The sequence below is a fragment of the Vipera ursinii genome (assembly GCF_947247035.1).
Source record: "Vipera ursinii genome assembly, chromosome: 16".
Classification (NCBI taxonomy): domain Eukaryota; kingdom Metazoa; phylum Chordata; class Lepidosauria; order Squamata; family Viperidae; genus Vipera; species Vipera ursinii.
This window is the reverse complement of record NC_139529.1, coordinates 8,695,351-8,707,125: the sequence shown is the minus strand read 5'-3', so window position 1 is coordinate 8,707,125 and position 11,775 is coordinate 8,695,351. Positions and strand designations below refer to the sequence as shown.

The 11,775-nt window shown below is 48.7% G+C and overlaps 2 protein-coding genes across 8 annotated transcripts; one reads left to right on the top strand and one right to left on the bottom strand.

Annotated features, from left to right (window-relative positions):
• Positions 1–31: 31 nt before the first annotated feature.
• Positions 32–9,110, top strand: PHYHD1 (phytanoyl-CoA dioxygenase domain containing 1). 7 transcript variants are annotated; one of them, XM_083375388.1, is made up of 13 exons: positions 35–392; positions 1,422–1,571; positions 2,616–2,774; positions 3,414–3,489; positions 3,582–3,629; positions 4,021–4,076; positions 4,311–4,451; positions 4,645–4,707; positions 4,981–5,002; positions 5,374–5,502; positions 6,323–6,439; positions 7,225–7,387; positions 8,395–8,643. In XM_083375388.1, the coding sequence occupies exons 2-13, from the start codon at positions 1,539–1,541 to the stop codon at positions 8,444–8,446; spliced, it is 1,059 nt and encodes a 352-aa protein (XP_083231514.1). In that variant the 5' UTR covers positions 35–392; positions 1,422–1,538; the 3' UTR covers positions 8,447–8,643. The 7 variants fall into 7 exon arrangements, with proteins under 7 accessions (XP_083231513.1, XP_083231511.1, XP_083231514.1 ...); XM_083375389.1 differs by having other exon boundaries at positions 42–392; positions 7,261–7,387; XM_083375385.1 differs by lacking the exon at positions 7,225–7,387 and having other exon boundaries at positions 33–392; positions 8,395–9,107.
• A 67-nt stretch (positions 9,111–9,177) lies between these two features.
• DOLK (dolichol kinase) lies at positions 9,178–11,621 on the bottom strand. The gene is made up of 2 exons (XM_083375384.1): positions 11,594–11,621; positions 9,178–10,867 (listed from the first exon to the last, which is right to left on the bottom strand). Exon 2 carries the CDS (start codon positions 10,759–10,761, stop codon positions 9,190–9,192), a length of 1,572 nt encoding a protein of 523 aa, XP_083231510.1. The 5' UTR covers positions 10,762–10,867; positions 11,594–11,621; the 3' UTR covers positions 9,178–9,189.
• Between the last annotated feature and the right edge of the window lie 154 nt (positions 11,622–11,775).

Here is an 11,775-nt window from a genome sequence, read left to right as displayed (position 1 = left end):
ATGGCGCGGGGGGGGGGGGGGGGGAAGGGAAGCACATTCAGACTTGCAAGCTTCTGCAACCATAGCCTTATAATAAAAGCAGCATTTGCATACATGACTCCCATTTCCTAGTTTGGACTTCCTTGGGGAGACTTAATGAGGAGTGAATTGGAAAAAAAAAATAGGAACAGAAAAGTTGTTAAGAGAAAAACTGGCAGAGCGACTTTCCCACGCCCGTGGCCCTTTCTCCATCTCTCTGGAATGTGGAGAAACAAGTCCCAGCTTCTCCCATCTCCACGCTGGTTCTGCCCTCTTCTCTTTCACCTTCTCCTTTCCACCTCCAGCTGACTGGAAGAGCCCCAGCTGGGGTGACCGGCTGACCAGTATCGGCTTTCTGCAAAGCTGCTCTTAAGGTACGGTAATTGCGCTTCGGAGAAACGGAGGAGGTCAACGTGATCTCGGCTTTGTCTCTTTTCAAGATCTGGCGCTCCGGGCTCTGTGGGGAATAATGGCAATCAGACAACCAGCCACTGCCTGGGAAGCGCCCAAGGATGGCCGAGCAAGGCCTTGGGTGATGCTGCACTCTAGCTCCCATCATCCCCAGCCAAGTAATGGCTTTCCTGGGCTCGCAAGCTTACTGGGAGGGTGGTGGTGGTGGCCTAAAATTTAGGGGTGTCCCAAGAAACGGGAAAATCTGAAATGTTGCCCCAGAGCTTGCTGTATAATTCCCGGAACCTCAGTGGCAGGAGGGGGAGCTTAATTGTGGTTTTCAGGCAGTCCCAAGGAAATCCCAATGAGAACAAAAGGAAAGACCAGAATTAAGATCTGCCCCCTCCTCTTTTTCAAAAAAAATCTTAGGGGGATCAGAGCCAGTTCGGTCTAGCGGTTAAGGCACCCAGCCAGAACTGGGAGACACTTGAGTTCTAGTATCACCGCAGGCATGAAGGCCAATTGGGTGACTGGGCCAATCACCTGGTGATGGTGAGTTCTAGTCCAGCCTTAGGCTTGAAAGCTGACTGGGTGACTTTGGGCCAGTCCCCCTCTCGCAGCCCTGCCCACCTCGCAGGACTGTTGTGGGGAAAATGGGAGGAGGCAGGAGGAATATTAGGCAGGTTATCTGCCTTGGAGTTATTTATACAAATAATAAAAGTGGGCCATAAATGAATACAGGAAGTAAATAAGACCGAATTATACATGGCTGGCTGGGGAATTCTGGGAGTTGAAAATCCACGCATCTTAAATCTTCCAGGCTTGGGAAACGTAGCCCTGGGCTACGCTGCAGCAAGCATGTTGTGCCAAAGTCTCCACCTCCTTCAGCTGTCCGAAAGGAATCAAACTGCATCTGCTGGGCTTCTTGGCAATGGGACCAATGTCCGATGCCAAAGTCCACTGCAGGGGCCTCCAGAATCAGCTGGGATCATGCCTGCCTTTGTCCTTTGCAGTTGATCACATGATGATGAAGTGACCCGCCCAACTTAGCAGGGGAAGATTGATCCCTGGACATGGAGCGAACTGGACACGGGCACCGTTTGCTTTAATAAGTGACGCGTTTAGCGTCGATGGCAGCCGTCAGCCAAGAGCCTCTCTCTAAGGTAAGAGGAGACGGGGGCAGAGAAACAAAACTCAGCAAGAATTTTATTTCTTTATTAATGAAATAGATGGATGTGGCTGCCCAGCTCACACACAACAGAGACTCTGAGTCATTTCCAGTTCTCTGAAGAAAAATTGATAAAATTTTGATTTTATTAAGCCAGCAACATTTTGTTGGAAATAATTTTGCTAAAATTGCAGATCTTAAATAAAAAGGCAGAAAAGAGTTTCTAAAAATTGATAGTCAATAAAAGGATGGTGATAGTAACCGCATAAGAAGAAGAAAAATCAGTTAAAATACTAAATACTTTTAAATATCTGAAGCTGGTTGTCTGATTTCATCATGCACTATATCTTTAAAATATCTTAATGAATATAATACTTAAGCGCTAAAATACTGTTTTAATACACAACTCAAGTTTTAAAAGTTGAATGATTCAAATATACACAATGAAATCCTCCTGATTGCAGGATTTTTTTTCCAAATTCTTTGCTAAAATTACAAATCATTTCAACGGATTTTCTAAATACGACTTGCGGTGATCTCTGCAGCTTCTCCCTTTCTCTGGTGGAGCTAATCTGATTAGCTTCTATAAAGGGCAACCCGCCAGCTCTTTAAATGAAAACAAGGTGTCATTAGCTTCCTAGCAAGATTTTTTTTTTGCAAATAAATTCTGTGATAAATACAGGAAGCCCCCGACTTACGACCTCAATTGAGCCCAAGATTTCTGTTGCTAAGTGGGGTGTTTGTTGGTGAGATTTGCCCCCTCTGTCTCTTCCGAGCCTATTATTCTATGTTCTCTGACTCATCGGCATCAGAGAAGAAGGCTTTCCCAATAGGCTCAAACTCAAGGGTCAACCTAAAGCACTTGGGAATGTCAGCTTGGGACTGGGTTGATCTTCCATACTCTCCAGCTGTCTGAAGATACTCCCAGGTGCCTAATGCTGGGTAGGCTGGGGAATTCTGGGAGTTGAGGTCCACAGACCTTCAATTAACCAGAGCTGAGGAACAGCGGTCTACATATCGTCTCCAACTTGTTCTCTAGTTCCACCAGGAGGGCTTCCTGGTCCTCAAACGGTTCTTCAGCCTGGAGGAATGCGAGGCCATGAGGGCCCAGATCCGAAAGATAGTCGCCTCCATGGACGTGCCAGCCCACTGCCGCACAGAGTTTTCAACCCAGGAGTCGGAACAGCTCCAGGCACAGGTGGGCAATTTCAGGCCCTGCTTTTCTGTTCTCGCTTCAAGGACTTTGTGGCTGAATGCAGAGATTTTATTTCGAAAGCGGAAAACCTGTCATCATTTGAGAGATATTTCCTTACCGGAGATTCCTCAATGCCTCCCACAAGGGCAGAGCTTGTAATCTACTGGAAAAGTTTCTTAGGGGCAGATAGTCAGACATGCCTTGAAAGTACGTAGTCCAGGTTGAACCGTACAGCCCAGTCGAGCATCAGCAGCTGACCACAGGAAATGTTTTAGCACGTTTCAGGTGACGTCACGAAATGTTTTATAAAATTGGCTAAATTTCAATCCCAGGTCCTAGATTTTGGATGCATTCTGTAAGTCAGCCCCTTTGAGGTACTCTGGTTCAAAAAATTGCTGCCCCATGGAGCAATTTCACCCCGTTAAACGTCACTGAAACGAGAGTTTTAGAGGTAGTCCGTAACTGGTCTCTTAGCAAAAGGTTTCAGCAAAAACAGCCCAGAGCGGACAATGAATTTGGTTTACGACCGTGGTGTTTGTTCATTTAACAACCACTGCAAAAAAAAAAGTGATAAAATTGGGCAAGTCACATGGGTGACCTACTTTACAGCCAATATTGATATTTTAATCTGGTTTCTGACAGGGTTCTGCAGAATATTTCCTCAACAGCGGAGACAAAATCAGATTCTTTTTCGAAAAAGGTGTTTTTGATGAAAAAGGTATGGTTTTCCCTGAAGCATCTTGACGCCCCTGTTTTATCCCATCTCGTTGCGGTGGTTTCTCTTAAATCCAGCCTTTTTTTCATTTGCAGGGGACTTTCTTGTTGCAAAGGAGAAATCGATCAACAAAATTGGTCACGGTCAGTGAAAGGCCACCTGGGAATTCCTTTCCCTAAGAAATAATCAATGCAAGTTGGGGAAAAAGGGAGGGACTGGGTGAAAGTGTAGAGTGTAGTCCTTGACTTACAACAGATTGTTTAGTTCTAAGTTACAAACGGCATTGAAAAAATGACTTTTGACTGTTTTTCACTCTTAAGACCATGGCAGCATCCCCAGAGTCATGTGATCAAAATTCAGACGCTGGCTCCTATTTAAGACGGCCGCAGTGTCCCTTTTGGGAAGCAAAGCCAATGGGGAACCAGGATTCTCTTTACGGCCGTGTTACTAACTTAACAACTGTGGCAAGAAAGGTCGCAAAATAGGGCAAACCTCACCTAATAATAAGATGATGATGATGATGATTATTTTTAGCCCTGCATGCCTACGATCCAGTCTTCAAGCAAATGACCCACGCAGCCAAGGTGCAGGTAAGTTGGATGCTGGCCAACCCTACAGAGCTGTCATAGGAAGAGCAAAATCTGGCCAACACCGCAAGCCTCTCCGTGGTTTGGTTATAAGACAGAAAATTGACTGGCATTAGCTCTGCCTTTGCTCATTCAATCCTTCAGAACAGCCCTGCAGAGTAGGCCAAGAGACCCGCATAGATCCCACGGGGCGCTGCATGCTGGGGTTGGTTTTAATAAAAAATGTTTTTATTCCAGTTGGCAGTGAAACGGAACAAAATGTGGGACATAAATCGTGATTTAGAAGTTTTAGTTTGCGTGCCACAAGCAAAATCAATCCCAGCCAGCCACATTGAGCTAAGAGCAAAGGGTAAATCCAGCTGTTGGGGCTTTTGCAAGGTGATGTTTTTACGGCCATGATGATTTAGTTAACAAACTCCAATGTTGGGAACCAATCTCTCAGTGAGAGGGGAAAAGTGCTTTTAACTCTGCTTTAATTTGTAAAACATTGGAGGAAGTATGTTCTCAGGCTGCAAGCGAAGAGAACAGAAAGTTAAAATTTATTTTTTAAAAATTTTGGGATATTCTGCAGGCTTTGGCAAGAAATTTGGGTCTGGAAAATCCCGTGGTGGTGCAAAGCATGTACATCTTCAAGGTAAGCAGCACTTTTAAATATATATATATATAGTTGGGGAATTCATAGAAGGTTATGGGTGGAAGGCCATCTAGTCCAACCCCTGCCTGCTGCAGGAACCCACAATTTAGAATCCAATAAAAGGCTTGGAATGGAACCCAGTGACCATATAGTCTAACTCCTTCCCCAAACCAGAAACCCATTATTACTACAATGGACGAATTTAAAATAATAATAATATTTTTTTCCCTCTTCTGGTTTAATATTCTTACCTCCCCCCCCCCTATTTTACAGCAACCGGGCATTGGTGGGGAAGGTGAGTTTCTTACTGTATGATCTTTCCTCTAACTTTTGATGTTGGACTGCAATTCCCATTGTCCCCTGCAGGAATGGGAGGCATCTGGTTGGCTTAGCCTTGGACGAAATGTCCGGCAATTAAAGGTCCACCCTCCTTTAAATCTCCCAAGGTGGCACTTTCATAAAAATCAGGATGTTTGTCACCCTGAAACAGGGTGGCTCAAGGACCCCAAAATTGCCCTTAAGCCTGGATTTGTGTAGGAAGAACAGAAATGTTTGTGATTTAGGCTTCTTCGAAGCCAGCTTACTGGAGTTTGCAAACCATGATCTCTGCCAGGGGTGCAAACAAGCCAATTAGGTGACTTCACCTGTCTTCTCTGCTCCTTTCAGTGACACCACACCAGGATGCGACTTTCTTGCACACCACCCCTTTGGGCAAAGTGATGGGCCTCTGGGTCGCTCTGGAAAACGCCACCCAGGAAAACGGCTGCTTGTGGTTCATTCCCGGCTCTCACACAAGTAAGACGTGAAGAAGGTCTTGGCGGTTTCTGGCTTCTTCTTTAGTTATTGTGATTTATTTATTTTTTGGGACGGAGAGAGGAATACAGGAGTCCTCAACTTACAGCCGTTTGTTTAGTGAGTGCTTGAAGTTACTGAAATGAGGGTTGTGTGTTTTTGCACTTACCACTGTTGCAGCATCGCTAAATGGTTAAGTGAGTTGAGCCCAATTTTATGACATTTTCCCCAACTTCCACACTGAGCCTCAAGTAGAAAGGACCAAGGAGGATAGGAGAACTCTGCTTGAATTTTTGACAGGATTTAACACAGAGGGCAGTCAAGTCTTGTTTTTTTTTTCCTTTTCTTGTTCAAGGGTTCAGGGCACAGAATCATGGATTTCAGTGCTGAGTATCGAAAATAGGGGGTGCATTCCTTTGCACTCCTGCTCTGAGTGGGTTAGACTGGATGGCCTCACGGTTCCCTTCCAACTCTAAACAGAAAGGGAGGGAGAAGAATGAAGAACCGCGGCTTTAGATTTTAAGCCCTGACTTCAGGACGAGGGGAGGGAAACTATTGGGCTAAACTGCTAAGAATTGCTGCGAGCCGCGTGGCATAAGCTGACTTTGTAATAATGCCGCTTGGGGGTTTGTGTGAAAGCCTTAATAAGCAGGCATATACATAGAATGAAGGCTATTGCTAAGCTTGTAAGCCACCCTGAGTCTTCGGAGAAGGGCGGGATATAAATGGAATAAAAATAAATAAATAAAATATCGATTCAAGAAATAAAATTAATAAAATCTAAGGGAGCCCCTAAAGCTCACCCTCCCGATCTGGTTTCCAGCTGGCATCACACGGCAGATGGTCCGAACTCCCCCCGGCACGGTTCCTTGCACTGATTTCATTGGCACAGAGCGAACGTACGACGACTGCCAATTTGTCCCTGTGCCAGCGGGCAAAGGTAGGAGGACACCCCTGAAATATCTCAGTGGGCCGAGCCACAAGCTGGGGAGGGGAATTGGTTCTCTCCCCCTGGAAGGGGAAACATAATTTGGGGCCCAGGACTGGGGCACATGGATATGAGGAGTACCTAAAATCCCATCATTTAGATCAGGGGCCTCCAAACTTGGCGACTTTTAAGACTTGGGGACATGTATGGCTGGCTGAGGAATTCTGGGAGTTGAAATCCACAAGTCTTCAAGTGGCCAAGTTTGGAGACCCCGGATTTAGGCCAGTTTTAAATCGGGGCCTTTCCCTCCGTTGAAGGGAAGAAGCCAAACCATTACAGGTGGTCCTCGAACTAAAAACTTTGAAGTTGCAACAGCAACTAAAAAAAGGGAATTGTGACCCGGTTTTTTTTCACATTATGACCATCGCAGCATCCCCAAGGATTTTGACTAGCCCAGAGATGGGCGGCATGATCCAACCCAATGTTTTGACATTTTTTCCAATAAACAAGCATGGTGGGTCTTAAGTGAACACTGCAGTCACTAAATGAACCCATTGTCCCCATGGAGATTTTTTTGCTGGAAACTGAAAGCAAATGCTGGAATCCGGAAAAAAGTCACAAATTGTGGCCACATGACGTTGGGATGCTGCAAACAGTCACAAAGGCAAGCACCCAAAATGCAGTCATGTCACTGCAGGGGACAGTTGTGGCAAACAACTTCGAAAATGGGTGTGGGTGGCAACCTTGAACGACCGTTAATCAGTTATTAAATCAAGGGCTACCTGTCAAACACTCAGATGGTACATATCTCACTCTTTTTAATGGGGAACCAGGGGACTTAGTCCTCATCCACGGCGAGGTGGTGCACAAAAGTGAAGCGAACTATTCCGAAGGGTCCCGCGAGGCTTACACCTTCCACCTGATGGAGGACAAGGATGCTGTTTGGAGCACCGAGAACTGGTAAGCGGAGGGAAGGGGGTGTGTCACTCTGCCACGGCTCCCCCGTGCCCCAGCTGGCTCTCCCGCACGGGGGCTCAGAAGCCAGCCAGCCACGCTTTGCACGGAAGGCGCTTGAGATGGGAACCGTCCCAGGGTTGAAAACCGCTCGCCTCCTGTAAGCCAACCAAACCTGATGTGGTTGTCCCTCAAGGAAGTCCAAATTGTCAGAACAAGCTAGTGTGCCGTGCCCAAAACGTGAACATTGTGGTTTGTGGGTCCGGGTGGGATGTAAACTCAAGTCATCCCCAAACCGTGATTGTAAGGTGCTCAGAGTTGCCTTGCGGCAAATAAATTTAATAAGCAAGCAAATAAAAAAAATCTGTAGTTTATTGAGGGTTTGTACAATGGGTGAATCTGGCAGATTTTTATTTTTTTATTTCTTTTAATTCCATTTATATCCCGCCCTTCTCCAAAGACTCAGGGCGGCCTACAAGCTTAGCAGCCCCCAGCTGATTTGGAATTCCAACTCCGAATTCCAGGCAGCACAGCTGGAATGGCTAGAATTTTCTAGTTCCCAACACAGCTGGAAGAAACCACTCTAGGAAAGCTGCACACAGAGCCTCTCTTAATATACAGGCAGCCCTCGACTTACAGCGATTCGTTTATTGATTGTTCGGACTTACAACAGCATTGAAAAGAGAGAGTTATGGCCATTTTTCACACTTATGACCATTGCAGCATCCCCAGGGTCACGTGATCAAAATCTGGGCGCTTGCCAACTGACTCACATTTATGACGGTTACAGCAGTCCGGGGTTACGTGATCCCCTTCTATGCCCTTCTGCCAAGCAAGGTCGATGGGGGAGCCACTGAACAACGGCGTCATTAACAACTGTGGCAAGAGGTGGTAAAATGGGGCAAAACTCGCTTAACAACTGTCTTGCTTAGCAATGGAAATTTTTGGTTCGACTGGGGTTAATTCACTTTTTTTTTGCTGATCCATTTCATGGTTTTTCTCACCCGTTTCAGGCTTCAACCAACCCCGGAGCTGCCTTTCCCATCGCTCTACACGTGCAACTAAACCCGCAGAATCTCTCCTTTGGGACCCCCACCCCTCTCGGCTCTGGATCTTTAAACTGGGGAATGTCACCTCTGAATCTGCCGAGTCTGCTCAGGAGAGCAGGGGCTTAAGAGATCAGTTTGGCGTGGAAATGAGACCAAGGAAAGTCGGGCTGTGGTTCTTGCCCAGCAATGAACTGTCCCAGGGACGTTGTGAAGGAAATGCAGGGAAGCAGCACTGCTCCTGGCTTCTGAAAGGAGAGGCAAGTTAGAAATGCAATAAAATGCGGACTGGAATTCCGATTATTTCAGTGCTGTGGATGACACTTTTGTTAAGAGTATCTGAGAGTTCCATCTCCTACAGGATCCTTGGGATAGATGGGGTTGTGTTGGGTTCCTTGCCTAAGGCAGGATTAGAACTCAGGGTCTGCCGGCTTCCAGGCCAGCCCTTTGACTGCTTGAGCAAACCCGTCATATAACTTGCTTAAAAAAAAAAAGAAAAAAAGAACAAAGCAACTCCTTGGAGGATTGCCAGCCAGTTAGAAAACCCTTCTAGCGTATTTTACTGCAGAAGCCGTCAAAAAAAAATAGATCACAAAGAACAGCCTCATTATATTTCAGCTTTACATAATGAACGTGCAAACACTTACAGGGACGAGCCGTGGTGCCGCTTTTTCCCACCCTGAGCCAAAGACACCAAGGAAACACAGTATGGGTGGATCTGATTACGCTCCAGAGGAGAAACTTTACACCCTTCAAGGGTACCTAAAGCATTAGCAGGATGTGGAGGTAGAGGGGCAGCAGTAAATTGTCCACCTGGGTGGTGTAGGCTTCTAAAAGCGACACCAGGCTAATGGAGACCAAGATCCAGGAGTAGCTGGCATTCAGGTCCACAGAACTGTCAAAAATCACAATCAGGGCAACCGCAATAATTTGGGCAAATATAGCCGACATGGTTCCTTCGAAGGTTTTCTTGGTTCCCGGCCACTTGACTTCCCCCATCGTGCTCCCAAAGATCGAGGCCGCCGAGTCCCCCACGCCCACAGCCAGAACCCCAGAGTAGGGCGCCAAGGCTCCCGCCCCGGTCAAGGCACCTTTGGGGGCACATGGCCTGGGCGCCAGCCACACTGGGAGGGACATCCCAAGCAGGAGGTAGATGTGAGTCAGGATCAGAGGGCCGCTGTCCCGCTCGTCCAAGAACAGCGAGAGCAACTGCCTGAGCGTCTGTCCGAAGGGCTTGATGGTGAAGTACCGGATGTATTCCAGCAGAATGAAGACGGCCAGGCAGATCACGGATGCCACGTACAGCAGCTGGCGGTCGTAGATCAGCCCTGGGACATAAGTGGCCACCACGATGAAGTGGAAGTACTTCCGGGTGACGGTGGAGGCTTGGTGTTTCTTGGAACCGGAGGACCGCTTGATGCTTTGGTAGAGGACGATCGCGCACGCCAGAGCAGCCAGGATGGTCCAGTAGGATAGCAGGTGGATTCTGATCTGGGTTTGGGAGAGCAGCTGGAAGAGCCACGTCAAGGGATTCCTGCGGATCAGACGGTAGAGCCACGGCATGACCACGCCGAGGCTCAGCACGGCTGTCATCATGTGGAAAAACATGGAGGAGGTCCAGGTGGTGGAATCCATGAAGAAAAAGAGCAGCGCGAAGGAGAGGCCCAGCAGGACCACCCCCACCACCCCCACCAGGAGGAAGAAGTCCACGGGACTCCCCCGGTTCTCGCTGACGTTCAGAGAGCGCTTGATGAGCTGGTTGAGGACGAAGCTGAGGCCGGCGAGGATCAGCAGGGCCTCCCCGGGGGTGAAGCACCGAGGCAGCAGGTACAGCAGGATCATGCTGAGGTACACAAAAATGAGCAGCACCTCCAGCACTTCGATCACTTCGGAGACGGTCAAGGAATGCTTCAGGGTGTAGACGATCAGCGTCCCGGCAACCCCAGAGAGCACACACGTATTGGTTGGCACGGGCTTGGTAATGCCCAAGGCGATCACCGACAAGAAGAGGGCGATCATCATGCCGGTGGAGGCCACGATAATGCCCAGGCGCTCAAAGTACACAATGCCAGCCGCTCGACACCTTTCCTTCATCACGATGCCCAGCAGAGGGATAACCATGCAGGAAGGGAGGAGGCCGCTGTTGGCTGTGGTCCGGAACTGGAATACAGCCCCACCCAGACGAAGGAGATGGTCCCACTTAAACTGGATGTAAAAGGCTTGGACGGCAAGGACGAGAGCGGACCAGGAGAAGCGGTCCCAGACCACACTGTGCACGCACAGCACGACGGCAAACACCACCAGTGATTCCACGAGAACCGGTTGTTTCCACATGGTGGCAGTCAGCCACTTACGTCTCGCCAGGGAAGGATCTCCGCAGCTGTGCAGGGCCTTCAAACGCAGGGACCCTCAAGGCTGACGATTCCTGTTTGGATCGTCCCTGGAAAAGCAAAGCCAAATCTTTTAAAGAAGCACATAGTGGCAATGATTCATCCCATACCACAAGTGGGCTGTCTTAACAGAGTTGGAAGGGGCCTTGCAGGTCTTCTTCTCCAGCCCCTGTTCAAGCAGGAGACCCTGTATTGTTCCGGACCAACGGCTGTCCAGCCTCTTCTTAAAAACCTCCAGTGGTGGAGGGTCCACAAGTTCTGGAGGCAAGTCATTTGACTGATTGTTCTCTCAGAAAATTAACTGGATGGTCATTAAACGGCCAGTCGTAAGTCAAGGATTCCCTGTAGGCAAAAAGCACCTGCGCAGCCAGGATTACGGGGCCAGCGGAGGCGATCTGTCTGCCCGCCCTTAGAAATGGGCTTTGCAGATTGCATCATTGTTATTGTTTGTCATGCTTCTTCGCCTCTGAGCTGTTTTGGGCACTATTTTTAGCAAGGCAGGCTCCTTGGTCTTAACAGCTAGAGCTGTTCTATGTGAAAAACGGTCATTGCTCACTTTTTTCAGTACCTTTTCCATGGTCGCTAAGTGAACTGGTGTAAGTCGAGGACTACCTGTGGGTAGGATGCCGGTGGGCAAAGCTTTCATCAATTGATCATTCACCCCCTCCCCCCCCCGAATGCTTCTTTCGGCATCCCCGCGCTACCAGCTCCCCCCGCCGCCCTTCCGCCTTCCCCCAGCTCCGCCTCGTCGCCTCTTAAGTCACTCATTCACCTACCCGGGCGCCGCCATCTTTGCGGTGGCGGTGGGCGCGCGCTGCTGACGTCAGACGGGCGCCTAACGGTCGAGCGGGCGGGGCCCAGTGCGCAAGCGCCGCCTCTCATTCCGCCGGCGGCCCCGCCCCCTTCCTCCTCGTGGGCTCGGCGGGCGAGCGAGCGAAGTAGGCGGGGGGGCGGTCAC

What these genes read in the sequence shown, in the direction of transcription:
- DOLK (XM_083375384.1), bottom strand. Translation starts at nt 10,761, where the DNA reads ATGTGGAAACAACCGGTTCTCGTGGAATCACTGGTGGTGTTTGCCGTC.
- PHYHD1 (XM_083375385.1), top strand. Translation starts at nt 1,539, where the DNA reads ATGGCAGCCGTCAGCCAAGAGCCTCTCTCTAAG. An exon ending in AAAGCATGTACATCTTCAAG is followed by an intron (nt 4,708 to 4,980) that starts GTAAGCAGCACT and finishes CCTATTTTACAG; the next exon opens with CAACCGGGCATTGGTGGGGA. An exon ending in CATTCCCGGCTCTCACACAA is followed by an intron (nt 5,503 to 6,322) that starts GTAAGACGTGAA and finishes TCTGGTTTCCAG; the next exon opens with CTGGCATCACACGGCAGATG.